The sequence below is a fragment of the Condylura cristata genome, unplaced genomic scaffold (assembly GCF_000260355.1).
Source record: "Condylura cristata isolate star-nosed mole 26May11 unplaced genomic scaffold, ConCri1.0 scaffold00024, whole genome shotgun sequence".
Taxonomy (NCBI): domain Eukaryota; kingdom Metazoa; phylum Chordata; class Mammalia; order Eulipotyphla; family Talpidae; genus Condylura; species Condylura cristata.
Genome location: NW_004567125.1, coordinates 5,968,689 through 5,989,208, shown reverse-complemented (window position 1 = coordinate 5,989,208; position 20,520 = coordinate 5,968,689). Strand labels below are relative to the sequence as shown.

Below are 20,520 nucleotides of genomic sequence, written 5' to 3'. Positions count from 1 at the left end.
TTAATACACTTCTGACCCATTTGCTCACTGTGTTTTTTTTTTTTTAAAGATTTATTTATTTATTCATACAGTACTGGGGTACAGGCCAGAGATGTGGAGGGTGAGAGGATTTACCAGAGACAGAGTGGGGAGCAGAACAGGCAGATTAACAAAGTACACTGCTGAGGGGAGCAGTGGGCGGGTCAGGAGAGGTCTGCCACACCATGTGGATCACCTCCGGGGCAGGCGGGAATCGAACTCATGCGGAAGTGGCTTAAGCTTCTTAGTGCTGTGCTTTAACCCACTGCGCCACCAGGGAGGGCCTGTCACTGTTTTTTTTTTTAACCTTCATTCATTGTGTGCTGCTTCTCTTCCCCACTGTAATCTCCATCTGACCAAGTCCTACCCATCTGTGTCAGGAAAACAGAAACCACCCTGGGTATTTCAGCAAGAACAGATTTAATAAAGTAAGCAAAATGCTTACAGAGCCATTGAAAGTCCTGGGTTAGTGAAGGTCAGAGAAAACTGCTTCTGGCGTTAAAAATCAAAAAGTGCTGGACTCAAAGGACACTGTTTCCAGTGACCTGGGCTGTTGGCAGCATTAGAGCGAATGTTTCCTAGGAGCTCACTTAGAAGCTGCTGAAGACTCAATGTTTGCTGTATGCCCTTGTATTTGCCTGGTGGTATCAGAGAGGAATAATAGTTTTTCCTTTTTTGTTTTTGAAATCTTGCGTGAGTTCCTCTCAGGGTGGGTGTTAAAATCAAAGCCTTTCAGACAAGGGAAACTTAAGATATATGGCCTCAGGGCTTTTAGCCCCTGCTTGGAAGGGTAGGCCTTGTATTAATTAATACTGCGAATTGACAGTGTCTAGCACAGTTCTTCTGCTTTGTATACTCTGCATTTATAGCCATCCTTCTACTTGTATTTATACTTTCAGGCAATAATAGAAGCAAAGTCTTTGCTTCTCCTTAACCCATTCACACTTATATTCATGCAAGGGAGGATGTATTCACTCTCTTCCTTTGAATGCATACTCTTTGAGAGCCTCTGTATCAAAGGATGAAGTTGTAAGGCTAACTACCACCAACCCACTTTACATAATTGGAGGACAGGGAAATAATTATATGTATCAAAGCATAAGCACAGATACAACCATTCTTATGCTTGTACCTGGTCGTAGTTGGTGTTACTAACTTCTTCCACTAGCCGGGTCATGTTTCCTGCATGTTCTGTCAGTACCTTGGTATGTGATTCTTTTTCAACTGTTACCTACGATACTCATCTCCATATTCTAGACTTCACACTATTCTCAAGTGCTGACAGTGTGCTTTATCAGCATTTACTTGTGGCCAGACATTTAAATAAAACTTACAGATGCTTCCATGCCCCAACTTAGCATTCTAGGGCAGAACTCAGTGTATGGGAAAAGGATGTGAATTACTGAGACTTTTTCATTAGCGAGATGATGAAATCAAGAAGACAATGAACAACCTATCTTTAAAGTGCTGAAAGGAAAGAAGTCAACCCACAACTCTATATTCAACAAACTTGAATATAAATATAAAACAAACCAGGAACGAAAGCAAAATATAGACATTCTGAGGTATATAAATATTTTTTAAGAGCAGCCCTGGGAAGGAAGAGGGGGAGGGGGGAAAGGAGGGGAGCCAGAGGAGGGGGTGGAGGAGGGGTTCTGGGGTGCCTCCGGCCCCAACACTCTGGGGGCGTCCGGGTTTTGGACCCATCGGCTCCCTCCAGTGTGGGGCTGGCGGGTCGGGATGGTGTGGCGAGGGGAGAGTACTGCGGGGAAGGGGTTAACTGTACCCCAGGCCCTCGAGGGCCTGTGAGGGCTTCAGCCAGTCCCGAAGGTTGACTTGATGAAGGGGTACAGCTTGGGCTCTGGAGGAGAGGGCTGCTCATGGGCCTCCAAAGGGGCCCAGTGTAGACAGCTGCACACCTCGGGTTCCTGAATCCTAAGGTTGACTTTTGGCAGAAGGCAGTCTTGAATGGGGTCATGATGAATCCAGATGTTGGAAAAGGATTGGTCAGGAGCCCAGTGTAAGTGGATTGATGGCAGCCATGGTGCACATTGTCCTCTCCAGGGGATTTTCTATTTACAGAGTTGGAATGGAATACAGACCTGGAAAAGAAGACTTTGTGGAGAAATTGTTAGCAGTTCTGCTTGAATGAATCCTTTAGGCTATTAAGTAACTTGAAGATTGTTGAGAAAGACTGTGCCAATTTTGAAAAATTAAGGATTTAACCTTTAACATCCTACTGGAGAGAATAATAAATTCTTTAAATAAATAAAAAAAATTATGCATACAGAACTGGGGTACAGGCCAGAGGTGCAGGGGCGGTGAGAAGCTTCACCAGAGATAGAGTGGGGAGCAGAACAGGCAGATCAATGAAGTACACTGTTGAGGGGAGCAGCAGGTGAGACAGGTCTGCTTCACCATGTGGGTCACCTCTGGGGCAGGGGATCGAACTCTCACTGAGGCAGCTGCACCTAGCCTGCAGTGCTGTGTCCTAAACCTTTGCGCTACCAGAGAGGGCCCTGAGGCGTATGAAATTTTAAGATAATTCAATATCATCAGAGAAGAGAAGTGCTAAAAAAAGTGAATGCAGAATATGGGGGAAATGTAGTATAGAAACACCAATCAGAATGAAGCTGGGGTGACTGTATTAGTAGCTGACAACATAAACTTCTGAACAAAGACTTTTACCATAGATAAAGAGGTCCACTGCATAAATGACAGGACAGATTCACTGAGCAGATTTGACATTCCTCTATGTTTGCGCACCTCACACTTGAACTTCAAAATATGAAGCAAAAACTGATAGAAATGGGCATACATACAGTTAAAGTTGGAGTCTTCAACTCTCCTCTCTAAGTAATAGAACAAGTAGCTAGAAAATCAACAAGGATATAAAATGACTTATCAAGTCAGCTGCTGAACTGCATTTGCGTTTAATGGAATTTTTACTTGAGACTAGGGAGAGAAACAAGAAAAGACATACAAAACAAAGACAGGAGAGGGACTCTTTTCACCAGGCTAAATTATAAGCTCATTGAAGTAGTCCTTGTAGCCCTGTTACTTTTCACATTATCTCTAGGCACAGAGAGCACTCCTATCTGCTGGTGACAGTGGTGCAGTAGTGTACATTTCCATGTCTTCTGTGAGACGGGGCTTCGGTAATCCCGTGATCTTTCTGCATTGCCACTTTTACTCAGCAGTAACAAAGCCACATTCACAATGAAAAGTAGAAGCTCTAATATATGCTAGAGATGTATATAGCAGCCTCCCTTATTTGTGCTTTTGTTCTGTGTGGTTTCAGTTACCCAGAGTCAACTATACTTTGAAAATATATGCATGAAGAAAAGATTTTGAGAGAAAACACTTGCATGCACACAAGCAAGTGCATTTACATAATATTTATTACACTATGTTGTTATTTTTTATTATTAATAATCTCTTACTGTGCCTGATATATAGATCAAACTTTCTAACAGGTATATATGTATAGGCAAAAGCACAGCATATATAGGGCTCAGTATTATATGGTTTTAGGCATCCACTTTTGATATCTTGGAACTTATTCCTGTGACTAAAGGAGGCAACTGTGCATATTGTATTCATACACACATACTATATATACTATATAAAAGCAACACATGTACACATACATTTTTTTTAAAGATTTTATTTATGCATACAGAATGGGGTACAGGCCAGAGGTGCAGGGGCGGCAAGAGGATTCACCCAAAACAGAGTGGGAAGCAGACCAGGCAGATCAATGGAGTCCACTGCTGAGGGGAGCAGCTGGAGGGCTAGGAGAGGTCTGCCGCGCCATGTGGGTGGTCACCTCTGGGGCAGAGAGCAAAATTGCACTGAAGCAGACACCACGGCTTGGCTTAATTTTACAGTGCAGTGCTCCAACCTGCTGCGCCACCACGGAGGGCCCACGCCCATTTATAATAAACATTTATTTTCTATCCAGGATACTGCATGGTAAAGACAGAAAAAGTCAGTTAAATTAGATGATCATCAAATTGGCAAGTCTTCCTTCATCACTATCCTTAAAGTCATGTTTTTCTCCTGTAAAAATTACACTCCCCAGGATTCTGTTTAGGTGTTACAGATTTAGAAAATGAAGATGGCAAAGGCACAAGCACTTGACAGACTGTTTGCTGGACCCTGATTGTTCATGCAGTATTTCTTGACACAGAACTGAGAAAAGAAAAAAAAAAAAAAATCACTCTATACCGATGCCACAAGAGTTATTTCAGCTTACATTATAGTCAGACATTCAAAAAAAATTAATAGCTGCTCTTCTCCAGAACTTCTCCAAAAAATCTGAAGTGGAGGGAATGTTTCCTGACTCACTTTAAGAGGCCAACATTACCCAGTTACTAAAATCAGACAGGTTCTTCAATCTTCTTTTTCTTTGTTGGAGATCTTACTTTGTTTATCCTGAATTCAGTGATTAACTTCATGGCCATACTTTGAGCTATCCATCAGGTAGATTACTTCTTTTTCTTTTCATTATCTTACTCTTTTCATTTAAGCTGTGCTTATCTGTGCTTTCCCATTTTGCTTTATTCTCTGTTTCTCTGTATTAATAGCATCTTAGTGCCTTGGGAATGGATTTCGGCCAAGAACTAATTCTACAATTGATACAGCTTTGTAGGGCTCAGGAATGCAAGTTTCCTTGGCAGTTAGGGTCTGGGCACCCCTTGTGTAGACAGCCTGAACCCAGTGCTTTAGCTTTGTTTTGGGCAAACATTGGGAATGTTAAAACCAGGATAGCAGATAGGTCTGTCTGTTGAATGCACAAGCTTGACTTCCCCATGGCTTTACTTTGCTATTTGAAAGTGGTAGCCTCAGCATCTGCATGTCCCTGCAAGTCACAATTACTATGAGTCACTCTGCAGGGGTCGGGTACTGTGTAAGGTCACATCTCTGCCCATATCAGTGTGTCCTTTTGTCTTTTGATGATGTATCTTTTTGCCTTTTGTTTTTTAAGGGAGTTACCTGCATGTGGGAATCTGTTTAGTGTTTAAGGGAGAAAGTAAGCTCAGGGTCTTTGAATACTACCATCTTCCAGGAATCCCAATATTTTATTCTTTCTTCAGTAGTCAGATCATTAATTTTAACGTTTGTTTGGCATGGATTATTAGTTTTTATCCTGTTTGGGGTTTGCTTTCTCTGTTACTCAGATTTGCTCAACTATATTAGCTTGTACTGTTCATAGATCATTCTGTAGATTGGTAAGGTCATTGACTATATCCTGTCATCTCCAATGTACTCCTGAGCCCACCCAATGACTTTTTACTTCTGTTACTGTGTTCTTCAGTTTTATAATTTCCTCTTGTTTTTTGTTTTCAACAACTCCATTTTTTACTGAAAATTTTTGTTTTCATTCTTTTGAGAGAATTAATTTGTGATAGCCAAATAATTTTTATGACAGTTACTTTAAAATGCTTGTCAGATTATTCCATTTGGTCTATTTACTTATTTCATCTGGTGTTGGTGGCAATTCATTATCTTGTTCAAGTTATGGTTTTCTTGGTTTTTGCTATGAAAAGTTATTTTTTCTTGTATCACAGTCATTTTGTCTACTATGCTAGGAGATGCTAGATTGTAATTATTTCACTTCAGCAAGCAGTCACTTTGTTTCGGTTGAGCATGTGGGCCCTAGGTGACCTTTGTGTCCTGTAATTCCAGTGTCAGCTTAATTTTCAGAGCTTTTGCAGTATAATATTTCTGTATAATATTGGGTTCTTCTCGATTACTGTTGGTGCCATCTGAGGGGATATAGAACGGATTTCTGCAGATTGAACTATCGGGGGTCTCTCGGTGTAGAACGTGAATCTTAGGCTAGCTAGAATTTCTGCTTGTGTGGTAGGTTCCTCTGACCAGAGACTCGGTCAGGTCCTACCTAGGGTTGTCAGTGTGAGAGGGGAGTCTCAGGTCACACAGAAAAGGGGTTCCCCACCTGAGCTAATTTTTGTCATGGCGGCCCTCTTTCCAATCTTGAACCAAAGAAGTAACTCTTGGTAGAGGAGGAGAATCTGAGGCCTGGCAGTAAATGAAGGCTAATTTTACTTGTTTGGGGGGCTAAGTAGAGAGTAGGGGTGGCGGTCTTACTGTTGTACTGTATATTTCACTTAGCGTAGATTTGTAATTATGCATGTAATAAAGCACAGTCTTGACTACAAATAAAAAGATAATTGACATGTGATAAATCATGTATGTATATTGTAATACTCAGATCAACCACTACAAAGACTATAAAAAGAGTTATAAACAATCACTACAAAAACCATACAAAGAGATACACTGGAAAACACAAAGTAAATTAAGGTGAAATTCAAAAAAGCTTAAAGAACTTGTCAGGAACTCGAGAAGAGTAAAAGGAGAAAGAATAGAGCACTAATAGGAAATAACTAATAAATAGAACATTTAAGGGCAGATGTATCAGCAGTAACTTCAAATGTATATTTTCTAAGTACTCCAAGTACTAGAGGTTAACAGAATAGATTAAAATAAAATGACCCCAATCCAGTGGCATTGGTAGTAGATTGAATAAAAGATTAGAAAAATATATGTGTTGCCAAAAGCAATCCAAAAAGTAGGAGTGCCTGTATTAATCTTAGATTGAATAGGCCCTCCTTGGTGGTACAGTGGATTAGGACGCAGTACTGCAGGCTGGGGGCAGCTGCTTTAGTGTGAGTTCGATCCCCAGTCCCAGGGGTAATTGATCCACATGGCGTGGCAGACCTCTCCTGGCCCGCCCGCTGCTCCCCTCAGTATGTACTTTGTCGGTCTGTCTGTTCTGCTCCCCACTCTGTTTCTGGTGAAGCTTCTCACCATCCTTACACCTCTGGCTTGTGTCCCAGTTCTGTATGCATAAATATGTGTCTTTAAAAAAATATATTAGATTGAATAGAGTTCAAAGAAGTACTAAAGACATAATGATAAGATGATCAATTTTTATTTTATAACAGTTTATTTTTACATCATTTTGTACATTTTTTTTTTCATCTCATTTGTAATCCCTTCCAGTTTCCCATCACCAAGTCACCTGTGTGCCATCACCATAGTCCAGTGCACTTCCCTCCCCACTCCCCCCGTTTTTGATCCCATTCCCCACTCCACCTCCACAAAATGTCTTTGGTATATGGCTGTTCATTATGCTTGTTATTTTCTCACCTGGTCCATTATACTCCTTCTATGAGCGAAACCATCCGGTATTTTTCTTTCTCTTTCTGGCTTATCTCACTAAGCATGATCTTTTCCAGCTCCATCCAAGTTGCTGCAAAAGACATGTGCTTCTCTTTTTTGGTTGCTGAGTAATATTCCATTGTATATATGTACCACATCTTTTTAATCCAGTCATCTACTTTTGGGCATTTGGGCTGCTTCCATGTTTTTCCAATTGTAAATAAAGCAGCAATAAACATGGGGGTGCAGGTACCTTTTTCAGTCAGTGTTTTTGATACACTAAACTTTAGAGGTCAAAATAAGTAACAACTAAGATAGTTAATTGGTGGGGAAAAAAATCAGAATTGCACAGTTAATCACTCAGGTTGAATTGACATTATAAACCTTACTATCCACCAGCAGCATTATATGTAGTTCTCCCCCCCCCCCAAATATCTGTGGAATACTCATCAAGGTAGACTATGTGTTAGGCCATGGAACAAACCTGAGCAGATTTACTTGGATTGAAATCTTAAGAGAGTGTGTCTGCTGGTCATAATGGAAATCAATCTAGAAATCAATAATGGAAACAAAAGGAACATCTCAAAATACATGGAAAGTAAAAATTTGTTCCTAAGTAAGTAACAGATTTTTGAGGATGTCTCAAAGGAATTAAAAAAAATACATAGTACTGAATTATAATAAAAATAAAATGTATTTAGGAAGTAACTAAACAGTGCTCGGAGGGGAATTTATAGCAATGATTGCTTACAGTAGTGATGAAGAAAGATCTTATGTCAGCAATCACTGAAAATCTAAATAAATATGAATGTAAATCTAAATAGATTGTAATGGTTTGGAAAAGTCAATATAGTAAAACATCATTTACTCGTAAATTTAGTGTGTACATAGGGTTCAGTATATCTGTGGTTTCTGGCATCTTTTGGGAATCATTGACTGTATCCTTTCATCTAAGGAAGGACTTGATTTTATACTGAATTGTATGCTTGTCTATATGTGTGTGTTTGTATGTGTGTGTTTGTATATGTGTGTATATATGTATATGCATATGTTTATGTATAGGCTACCCATCTGTGTCTTGTTTGTTATTGCTGTTGTTAATTGCATAGTATTTTTATTATCAGGATCAAAATCTTGGTGGTCTTGGGTGATTTTTTTCGGTTTGGTCCTTCTAAGGGGGAATGCCAATGATTGTACATCTTTAATACCCTTCTCCTTACTTCTACTAGCTAATATTATGAGCCAAGTCGTCTTGACCTCTCTTGCATAGCCTTCTCACAGGTTGCATTTTTACTGAAATCAAGGCCATCTTACATAGAACTACTGTATGGATTTTTGGGATGATTACTTTCAAAAAAGTTTGATATTATCTTGTAGTTTTAACCCTAAGTTGACCTGCAGTATTTTTCACATTATCCATTCTCAGTACTGTGGTTTTGCCATTCACACTCAATAGTGTTCTTTTTTTTTTTTTGAATGGACTAATACTTATGCTTCTTGTCCACTCAGTAGTCTCATTGTATTCATGTTCTGTCATCCGGTTAATATAGAGTATGTTTCACGATGCATTTCCTATTCACCTCCCTTATTTAGAGTGGGGATTCTCTTTCATGTGAATGTGCTTCCATTTTCTAGGAGACCATTTTGTATGTTTTTTGGAACTATCTATTACTATATTATTATTATTTGAGGCAGTTAGATGAATTTGAAAGTTATCGGTGGGTTTCCCTATAGAGCTTTCAGAGTTAATGAATCATAGGTTTATTTCAATGGATTTTAGAAAACTCAAGGCACTATCAAAACACTACAATACTATGTTAATTTTCTGAATCATGTAGGCTCCAGTAGGGTATTTATAGTTATGAAACACATGGCTTCTTCTTATAAATGACGATGCCTTGGTGTTTTGTTTCCATGCTCTGAGGATTTTGCTTAAATTATCATTTGATTTTTGCTTTTACAGTCAATGCTTCGAGGGAGAGGAGGTTGCTATAAGCATACATTCTATGGCATTGAAAGCCATCGTTGCATGGAAACCACCCCAAGTTTGGCCTGTGCAAATAAATGTGTCTTCTGTTGGCGGTAAGTAAAAATGAACAGCTGTGGTGGCTAAACATATAATGACTTGTATAATCAATTTATGACCCAATACTCTACTTTCCTAGAGCTTTGCTATTTCTTAGTCCCATTCCTAATATTATTTGTGCATATGGATTATTTTTTATAAACTAGTTTTATAAGAGCTTTGTCAAATATTTTAGACTTTTGAAGACCTAGTTTTAGCTTTGTGAATTGTTTTAATTATATCTTTGTTTTCTGTTTCAATAATCTATTTATTGATATTGCTTGATTAGTACTTAGTTGTTAAATTGAAACTGTTTTCTGATTTCCACTATAATATCATTGTAAATCATGGGTCAAAGACATATTTTAACTTCTAACACATAGATTAGATTTTGGGATTCTGTTCTTGAAACTAAATTTCAACCAGATTGTTTTATTGCATGTAGTTTCTAGTCTTTCTAAACTTTAATTTATACTGCCAGGTTTTAGTGCAATTACAAGTAAAAAAAAGTGGTAAATTTTATTTTCCTTATTTTTTTCTTTCCAGCACTTACTTCTTTGGAAAAATCCAAGTTTCTATTTAACATCATGTTTCTTTTGCCTGGAAAATTCCCTGTAGCATATCTTTAATGTAGGTTTGTTGACAAGGAAATCTCTCATAGTTTTGAAAGATACTGTTATTGGGTATAGAATGTTGGCTTGACAAGTTTTGTTTTGCTAGTATTCTTCTCAGATGTTATTATAACAATGTTTTATCTGTCCTTTATTTTTGACGAGATGTCACATATAACTTTTATTGTTGTTCTTTTCTCTAAAGATTTAAAGATTTTTCTTAATTTGTTTTGTTTTTATCAATTTGAAGATGGTATTTTAAATCTTTTTTTCCTTTGTAAAATATATGGTGGGTGTTTGTAAGCTTCTTGGGTATGTGGTTAATTGTTTCTCATTAGCATTGAGAAATTGTAGGCCATAATTTTTCTGTTATTCTGCTTTGTTCTGTTTTTCTTCAGGTGTTCCAGTTATGCATATTTTGTCTTACAGGTTTTGGACCCAGTGTTCTTTTTTTTGTATTCACTTTTTTGGGGGGGGGGTGTCTTTTTTTTGTGCTTTATTTAACTTATTTGTATTGTTCTTCAAGTTTTATTTTTTTTAATCATTACTCAGCTATTGTCAGTCTGTAGTTGAGCCTGTTAAAGGCTTAACTTCTCATATTTAACATTTTTATTTAATTATGTGTTATAATTTCCTTCTTGGATGAATTTACCTATCTCTTTCATGTTACACACAAATATCTATTTGTACTTTTTTTTTTTTTTTTAAGATTTATTTATTTATTCATACAGAACTGGGGTACAGGCCAGAGGCTCAGGGGCGGTGAGAGGCTTCACCAGAGACAGAGTGGGGAGCAGAACAGGCAGATCGACGAAGTACACTGCTGAGGGGAGCAGCGGGCGGGTCAGGAGAGGTCTGGCTCGCCATGTGGTCTCCTCCGGGGCAGGCGGCAGGCGGGAATCGAACTCATGCGGAAGTGGCTTCAGATTCTCAGTGCTGTGCTTTAACCCGCTACGCCACCAGGGAGGGCCCCCTATTTGTACTTTTAACATATTAATCATAGTTTAAAAATTTTTCCACTAAATAGTTATAACACCTTATCAGATGATTTCATCTTGTTGCTTTGTTTACAGAAAATGTTTTTCCTTGCATTTTCATATGTCTCTTTTTTGTTGTTGTTTGTTTAAAACAGACATCATATTTTGTACATTAGAGATAAGATGAATGCTTTATTTGTGTTTGCAAATTGGCACATGTTTACTTTCTGTCCTTTCTTGTTTGGAGTTTGAATTAATCTAATAGTAGTTGGGGTTTAGTTGAGGTTTGTTGTTTTTGTGCTTACCGTCCATGAACCACTGACTTAAAAAATGTTGTTAGGAATATTTTTTTGCCAGATAGTTTTTCTCCAGGTATAACTTATCCTCAGATTTGTTTTCTTATTGTACCTCCTCTAAGGAGGGTTTATCACTATGCAATTGCAGCTCTTCCAACAGTATTCTACTGATGGTATCAGGGATCAGGAGAATACACACTTTGTTTTATTTTGATTAAACCTCAGTTCTGACCAGGTACGTCTCTGTTCACCTAATTTCTGCTAGGTGTCATGACTTAATTTAGAAATACAGCTATAAACAGGTAAATCTTTAGGAGGAAACTAACCCTGATTTTATGATTTTATGGAATGACCTCACAGTAGATGACTAATTGAGATCCTGTTGCAGGATTCTTTTAGAACTTCTGTTCTTTTCCTAGGCACCATACTAATCCTGTGGGTACCGAGTGGCGGTGGAAGATGGACCAGCCTGAAATGATCTTAAAAGAAGCCATTGAAAATCATCAGAGCATGATCAAGCAGTTTAAAGGTATTTGTTTTCCCTCTACAAAAGAATGCTCATAGTCTTAATTGAATTGGCAGAGGAATTTCCTCTTTGGCAGAATTTTTGTCACCTCTGGCAAATTTTCATATAGTGAAGTGAAACTGTATAGAAATACTACATATATTTTGGCCTTTTAAATTTTTACTGATAACTTATAGCCTATCTGATGGAAGAACTAAAAATTTTAATTCAAACCATAGCATTTTATAACATGTTACACTTAGCCTCTGTTTTGTCTGAGAATGCGTCATGATCTTTCCTGCAATCTTTTGCTGTTTTGCCTTCCTGAGCACAAAGCAACCTTCTAAATGGGCTGAAATTTTAATTACTAGAAAATTTATAAATAATAACAGTATTGGGAAAGGAATTCTTAATAGATGCTCTATAGTGATATGATAAAGTTCTACCCTTCAGGTTCTAGAATTTCCTCATCTAGTTTTATATCATACTTAAAGATGTATGAATTTACTGAAAACTATAGATTCTCAAGTATACATCAGAATCATTTGGAGGACTTGTTAAAGCATGGGTTCCTGGTCTCCCCCAAGAGTGATTTAAGTCTAAGCTAGGGACCAAGAATGTGCTTTTCTAACAGGTTTCCATGTGGTATTGATTTTGAACTAAGACCTACTTTTGTAGGTATATAAGGTAGATTTGACAGCCTTGTAAAATCACAGCTGTAGATGATGTAGACTGAAATTTGTTAGTTTCCCTGCTAAATCTATGCTTCTACTGTTTGCATCTACTGTTTGGAACTCCTCTCTTCCGTACTTTCAGAGACAACAGCAAAAAGTGATTATAACCCAGGTTATCTTGATATAGGCATATATTAGAGTGGTGCTAACATCATATGAGATTCTTTGTAAATCTCAGGGTTTTTTTTTTTTTTTAATACAAATGATTTGTTGTATCAGGTTGCAGTTTATGATTATAGTACATTTCTAACACTTTTTTTTTCTGGCAACACCAGATAGTTTTCTAGTTCTCATCAGACACTGACTGGGTGCTATAACAGAGAGTATCAGATCTCAAAGGTCCTATAAAACTACCCCCATTTCTGACACTAATCACAAGTCCAGATGGTTACTTTGTTATATAGGACAGGGAGAGAGGCCACTCCAAAACCCCCAAACTTGTCTGCATTAGGTAGGTTCTGCCATCTGCTGCATCAAGAAAAAACATACTCTAGATTGTGTAAGACCTTCAATAGAAAGGAATCTTAATACAATTAGTATGCAACACAGAAAAGGGAAAGAATAAAGTTTCCAAAGTAGCACCTGAAGTAAGCCATTCCCTCATGGGTAAATGTCCAGCCAAACAGGGTTGGCCCAAAGCAGGGCCTCTGAGGCGGAAAGCCTGCCACAAGAGTAGAGTACCTTCTGGCGGGTACCCATTGAAAGGGGCCAGATATGACCAGATAAGTGTAGAAGAAAAAGAGCAAATTCAGAATCAAGATAAATGCTGCCATTGTTAACCTCCCCATGGGTCACACACCCACTTCTGTTTAACCAGTCCGGGTCGAAAACCAAGTGCAGTGTGTTCAAATGTCTGTTTTCTCCACGTGCCTCCTCCAGGTCTCCTTACTCTCCATCCATCTCTCTTCCTTCCCCAGTACGCGCTCCAGCTTTTCTCCTCCTTGTTCAGCTCTACCCTCCCTTGGGTGGGGTAGGGACCCTGGTATCTCCCCTTTTCCTGGAGACCATCCTGTTACAATTTGTGCTTCTGACCTACCTGTTATAAATCTATTTCCCATAACCCCCTCCTCATATTCAGTTATTTTGGTAGAGTTTATTTATAAAAGTTAGCATAGAAGATGCTGGTGACCAGCTATATGAAGAGGTACATAGGGCAGGGGCTGGGAGTGTCTTGAGATATGAGATTCTGTCCTTGTAGAATTGGGGTGCCCCAACTTCCTGGCATGTGAAAAAGCCTTCACTAGCCCTGGAGCTCATGGAGCGCATCATCTCTTTTTTTTTTTAAGAATTTTTATAGAGCTTAAGCTGTAACCCCCTCCTCCACTTCCCAAAGGTCCTTGGGTGTGGCTGAAAATTCCAGCAGCAGGTGGGCCAGGAGAGGTCTACCACGCCATGTGGGTCACCTTCCTGGCTGGAGATCAGACTCGTGTTGCAGTGGCTGTGGATAGTTTTACAGTGCTGTGCTTTAATCTGTTGCGCCACCAGGGAGGGCCCTTGTCCTTAGTCTTATGAGAAATTAAGATAATGCAAATACCGACTCAAGACCTGTAGTAGTTTATATAGTCAGTCAATAATATACTTCTATTTTATTCTTATTTTTCTGTACTAGTAACTTTCTTTTGGTTTAGTGCTTAGTCAACCCAACCCTTAAATAGTAGGATGATGACTGAGGATACATGTTTCCTAAACACCATAAAACCTTCCTGAATAAAACATGTCCTAGACATTTTGTGTGGGAAGGAAGCAGCCCTGAGAAGTACATTCACTTTTCCATTCTGAGCTGTCCTTGATACACAATGACAATCAGGGTTTTGATAATAATTTTTCTGACAGGAGCAATTTGACAAATGCATTTCAAATGAAAATAAGTAATAAATAAGTCATGAGCCCAACTTTATTCATGTTAATAATATGTGCCAGGTGAGCTCAGTGAATACATGTTCTTTATTGTATGCAGAGCTTGTCCTGTGAGGAAGGTCTATATGATTAGTAACCTTGTGCTTACTTTAATCAGCAGGCATCCCAAGTGGTTTGTCTTCCTTCAGGTTCCCAGGGTATAAGAAACAAGTAAGTTTAAAATATATATTGTCTAGTAGGAGGATGATAGGTACAAGATTGCAGGGGAAAGGGATAAAAAATGGAAACATATCTGTGGGGAAGTGAATCCTTAGTAGAGATAGGAGTCCTTAACAGGGAGAGACTTTTCCCTAGAAATTCAACAACTGCCGTCAGTTTCAGTTTAAAAAATAGTTTTTTTAAATAAGATATCTGCTATAAATAGATATCTACTATACTACAGCAAAGTTTTTTTCATACCTTGATTGACTTGATGAAATCTTGCTACATCAGCAAAACATCTACTTCATCAACAAAATAGGAAGATTTTCGGTTTACAACGGGATATTGTATACTGACACTTTTGGGTGCCAAGGCAGTTTTTCTTATTCTTTCAAAGGGTTAAGGCATTAAGGAATGTTCATTCATTATATGTTGCATTTTCACAAAGACTGAGAGGTCCCTAAATTTCCAGTTTGGATTGTGGTGACTGTTAGTTAATACCCTTTTACTGCATTCTGACATTAATTTTTGAAAAATGTCTTATTGCTATAATTATCAAAGTAATTCTTTCTGTGAAATAAATTATATTGTATTATGAAAGAAAAAACTAAAGGGTAAAACACATAATTTGTAAGGATCCAGAGCTTTTCTGGAAAATTGGTGATTATCTGCAATACTTCAAAGACAAAAATGTCAGTAGTTTTCTTTGTTAAAACATTGTAAATTTGGCAAAATTATAGAACTTTAATCTGTCGGAATATTTGTATGTTTTCTATATTCTTGACTCTCAGCAGAAAATAGACTAAACTGTTCAAATTGATAGTGGTTTTATTTTATTGCAGACATTCACTAGACAGCATGTCTTTATAACTTCATTCACTTCTTATCAATGATCTCAAGTTTTCTTTTTCATGAATCCATGTTCCTCCTGTAGTCATTGAATACTTTGTCTTATCTTTTATTCATCCTTAAAGGGATAGGATATTAATGGAACTATTTGCTTTCGGGGATAATCAGCCCCTTAATAAGGATGGTGAGACTAATGCAAATCACTCTACTCTTCTGAGTCTCATGCCCTCACCTGGGTTCAGCTCTGACGTGGGTTTTACTTTTGAGCTCTAAAGATGTAGAAATTTAACTCTGGATCTCATTTCACCTCCTGGTGAAGGGTCTATTCTTTATCTTCCTTAAATCTGAACTCCTTAATGGAGATTAGCCTGGAGAAGTGGCTTGTCTCCTTTTGATCTAAAGGTACTCACTTACAGACGCTCTGCAGGAAGCTAGTCCCTTTCTCTTTTCCCATGCCATATTAGAGTTTTCCTGTTAGAGCCAAATGCTGTTACTCTATGGCCCCCTGTGGATTAAAAAAGCAAAACAAGATAATAAAACAAAAGAAAAGGAGTGTTTCTGGTTTCCTTAGTTGGAACTTGAAGTATATTTTCCTATAGGAATAAATTATTTGAATTTCATTAGGTTATATTGAAGCAAGTTTTGTTAGTACTGTAATTTAAGTATATTACAGACTAATTTGGTGTTTGGGTTTTTTTTTTTTTAAGATTATTTATTTATGCATATAGAACTGAGATATAGGCCAGAGGTACAGGGGTTATGGTACAGGTACAGGTACAGGTACAGGGGGGATTCACCAGAGACAGAGTGGAGAGCAGAACAGGCAGATGTACTGAAATGCAATGCTGAGGGGAGCAGCAGATGAGTCAAGAGAGGTCTGCCACACCATGTGGGTCACCTCCCTGGCCAGGGATTATACTTGTGCTGCAGTGACTGCATTAGCTTCCTAGTGTTGTGCTTTAACCCATTGCGCCATCTGAGGGCCCTATTTGGGGTTTTGAATGGTAGCTTGATCTCCATTCTAATAATAGTGTATGGGAATATGAATGAATGCTTAGGAACATTATAGGCAATTTTCAAGGATTTGAAGCCATTTCCTTATTAGTTATATTCTGGATTCTGGAATCCCCTACTTCTTCCTCTCCTCAGAGTTCTATTCTTAATTCATTGACAATTTTCTTTATTCTTCTTGAAATCATGTTTTCTTATGTGTTCCCACTTTCCCCCCACTGATGACCAACCTCCTTTTCTGTGGATTGGATTCAGTCATTTTTTTTAATTTCATCCTTATGTAGAGTGAAGCTTGTGGGTATTGTTACTTATTGATTTGAGTTTCCAGCTTTAGCTAAGTGGCCATTCTTGAACAGAGTTTGAAGATATTCTGATTTTTTAAATGCTTTCCTTTTGTGCTTCTGTTCTCATTTCCAAGGGCAATCATTGTCTTTTCAGTTACTTCGTTGAATGATTAAAATAGTTTTCTTCTCATGACCTTTATTAACTTTCCATTTATATCCATGCAAAATTAACTTTATATTGATTACAAGTGGGTCAGATATTCAGTGCAGCTCAGCATCTTTTCAAAGATACCCTCTGAAATACCACCATAGTGGGGAGATAGTTCCCAGAGAATAAATTGAAATTTCTTTAGCTCAATTTCATGACAGTTAAGCAGCTATTAAATGAGCAAACTCTGTCATCTTGGTGCTGAAGATTCAAAGATGAAAAGACATATACGTTGCTGGTTATTTTTATATATAGTTTAAGCTAAAAATGAAGTAATGCAAAAAGAAATAGCCTCCAACAGATGTTTTCACAAGCAAGGTGTGCGCAGGTACATATCCAAGAAAGAGAAAGGTGGAGTGGGGAGGAGAACACCACCTGCTGATGGTTCCTTTCTGAAGCTTATTTGTGAGAAACCTTACAGTGTAAGTTTCTATATCAGAGATAATTACAAGTGATCATTCAGCCAGGAGGTTTCTTAGGAATGTCTTTAGGAACAATATTATAAGAAGAAATAATTTTTTCTTTCTGATTGCCTAAGCTTTAGAAATAGGTATCCTCTTTGTTGAGCAATAGATCATGTTTGTGTATTACTTGGTTTATTGCTATGACATTAGGGTAAACATTCTGGAGTATTTATTTCTGCTTTTACTTCTTTCTGTGAGAAAAAGAATGCTTTGTAGTTCATTGATCACCTTAGCGATCCTCTACAATTAGGAAACTTCATGTTAAAAAAAATGTTAGACTTGCTAAAGCAAAAAAAAAAAAAAATCAGTAACAAAGCAGGGTATTGTGAAAGGATAAGGTTTAGGGAAACATTAAGAAACTTTGTGTGTGTGTGTGTGTGTGTGTGTGAAACACACACACAGATGAATATAGATTTACCATTGAATTAGACTGAATTCCTTCTCCAGAACTACTTTCTATTAGAAATTTAGAGGATATCTTATTTCCTGACAGATTTCTTTGAGAATTGTGAAGGAAGGCATGGGGTTGAGTCCCTCAGGGCCTTGTTTTTGGAAGCCTCTCTAATTATCTCTGGCAGTGAGTATGAAATAGAAATGCGCTTTTATCAAAGAGTGAAAAGTTTTACATATTCTTCTCAACACCTTACTTTTGAGAAAATTAGGATAATTTTTAAATCCCAGAACCATTACAATAAATGATTTACATCAGGGTTTTTGTTGTCTTCAATTTTATTGTTGTAGTTGTTAAGTGTCAGGTATGGTATTTTTAGTGTACCTCTCTAAGAAGAGGGTGGTTGTTCCTCTTTGCTTTAAAATTTTCCTCTTCTTCCGTGGCTGTTCCTTTGTCCTTGCCCAGATGTGTGAGTGTCCTTGTGCTAAGTCCTTCGTTGTCTTCTCTATACTTACTCCTCGGTAATCTTATTTGGCTTCCGAATTGAAATAGCTTCCACTGGCTTATTTTCAGTTAGTCTTTGCTCCCAGAATCCAAACTTCAACTTTGGACACACATTCAGGTATCTGACAGACATATCGAGCCTCACATACCTAAAATTTTAACGGATGGCTTCTCCCCACTCCCAAAATCTGTTGCTAAGCATTAACTTCATGTCTTAAGATGTCAGTGCTTGCCCAGGCCAAAAACTTCATAGAAAGTGCTGGCACTTCTTTTTCTCTCTTACCCACATCCAATCCAGTAGGAAATCCTTCAAAATAGATTCATTCATGCCACCTCCACTGTCCACCTTGGTGTAAGCCGTCATCATTTCTTGCTTAGGTTATATAGTAGCCACTTGGTGGGCAATCCTTTCTGCTTGTCCCCCCTGGGCTCAGTGTGGCACACTGTTGTGCACTGATCTACTTAAAATATAAATTAGATTGTGTCATCCTTCTCAGACTCTACATGTTGCTCAGACTGGACAGGCAGCTTCTAGCACTGAGGGCCTTTCTCTGTCAGTTGCAGCCTGGAATGCCCCCTCATTCTTTAGGCTTTTGCTCTGCTTCTCGTCTCCTTCTAGTCAGATCTCACTCACCTTTTCAGCTGGCTGGTCCTGAGCACCCTATTTTGCAGGGCAGCCTGTGTCTTTTTCTTCCTGATGCTCCAGATCTTCCATGTTCTGTTCTGTCCTTCTTATCTGTTGATATATGCACATACTAAAGAAATCCATATACTTTATGATAGCCATTATCCATATGGACCCTGTGGATTTTAATTAAGGAAAATTAAGTAAAAACTTAAAATCTAGTTTTTTGGTGATGCTGCATTTCAAGTTCTCAAGAGGTATAGTGATTGGAAGTTACTGTATTAACTAGCTCATGTGAGGGTATTTCCATTATCTCAGAAATTTTTACTGAACCACTGTGTTATAGAATTTACTGATTTATCTTTGTTTATTCTGTTTCTCACATGCTAGAGTATAAACTTCACAAAGGCAGAAGTTTTTCTCTGTTTATAGAAAATGTGCCTAGAACAGTACTTGGCATATAGTAGGTGATCAATAAATATATTTTGAACTGTTTCATTTAAAAACTGAATTTCTTTTTTTTTTTAAAAATAATAGTTTATTTTTACATCATTTTGTGCCTTTTTCCATCTCAGTTGTAACCCCTGTGGGCTTCCCATCACCAGAGTCCAGTGCACTTCCCTCCCCTACATTGTTAAGAACTGAATTTCTATTCCAATTTGCTAAATAAAAAATTTTATTACCGTAAAAATAGCAATAACATTTTTGAATGCTTATGTAGTAGACTGGCATTCATGTGACTTATTTCATTGAATTCTTGTAATAGTTGTATGTGTGTGTTTAAATTCCCACTGTAAATGGTATAGAGATGGTGAGTGGCTTGACCAAGAAACAGAGCAGCTTAGTGGTAGAGTCTGGTGGTTATGACCCATTCAGTGCTCAGTTATTCTGCTTTCTGACTTAGAGGTTAATTTTGTAACTTAGATTAAGTATGCCCTTCTTTTCTTCTGCTCACGGGGTGGGGGGGATTAAAGTTAATGATATTTTTTGCCAAACGGAAATTTTATGCTTAATGCTGAGTTGTCTTGGCAACACAGAGTGAGTTAAGGATCAAATTTTATTTAAAACCTTGATTCACTTGAGTTAAGATCTTAGATTCCAATAACCTAAAAAATATTCATCCAAAAATACTGACATGAAATACTTTATGAGAATTGAAGTTAGATAGTTATGAAAGAAGATATTACCTGCCACTTTGAGATTCTATGGATTTTAGCCTATGTTATGTTGATTTGATCTTAGGTATTTGCTTGCACTTGCATATTTCCAGAGAGAGAGAGAAAAAAATAAATAAAATCATTTCCTAGAAACAAAGGTGAAAGTGAACTAACTCTATGTTCTTTAGGTTTGCTGTTGTGTTAGGGTGACAGTGATGTGGGTGTAATCATTTTTAAGAAGCCAGGATAAAATGCTGATAATAACAAGCTTCAATTAATGTGTTTTGTGTGCTAGGTGCTCTGCTAAGGCCTTAATATATATTATCTCATTTAATCCTAATGAAAATTATTTGAGGTAGGTCATTCTTTTACCTAGTTAAAAAAAACTATGTCTCAAAGGGGCGGGGCTAGTAAGAAACTGAGAGGGAATATGAGTGTGCTTTCCCTCACTGCCAATCTTCTCAAGGGGCCTGTATTCTTCAGAGAGAAAATATTCTTCCAAAAGAAGCTGGAGATAATTGATAGAAATGTATGAAGTATAGGAGATAGATTTTTGTTTGCCTTTTTACCCT

General features: G+C 37.7%; 1 protein-coding gene across 3 annotated transcripts in view; it reads left to right on the top strand.

Moving 5' to 3' along the window:
* The window catches only part of LOC101630908 (S-adenosyl-L-methionine-dependent tRNA 4-demethylwyosine synthase), a 115,025-nt gene that overhangs the window by 36,099 nt on the left and 58,406 nt on the right, over positions 1-20,520 (top strand). For all 3 annotated transcript variants that reach the window (XM_012729270.1, XM_012729269.1, XM_012729271.1), the window contains exons 10-11: positions 9,173-9,291; positions 11,578-11,687. In XM_012729270.1, the coding sequence (XP_012584724.1) occupies positions 9,173-9,291; positions 11,578-11,687 (229 nt within the window). The remainder of the gene's footprint in view (positions 1-9,172; positions 9,292-11,577; positions 11,688-20,520) is intronic.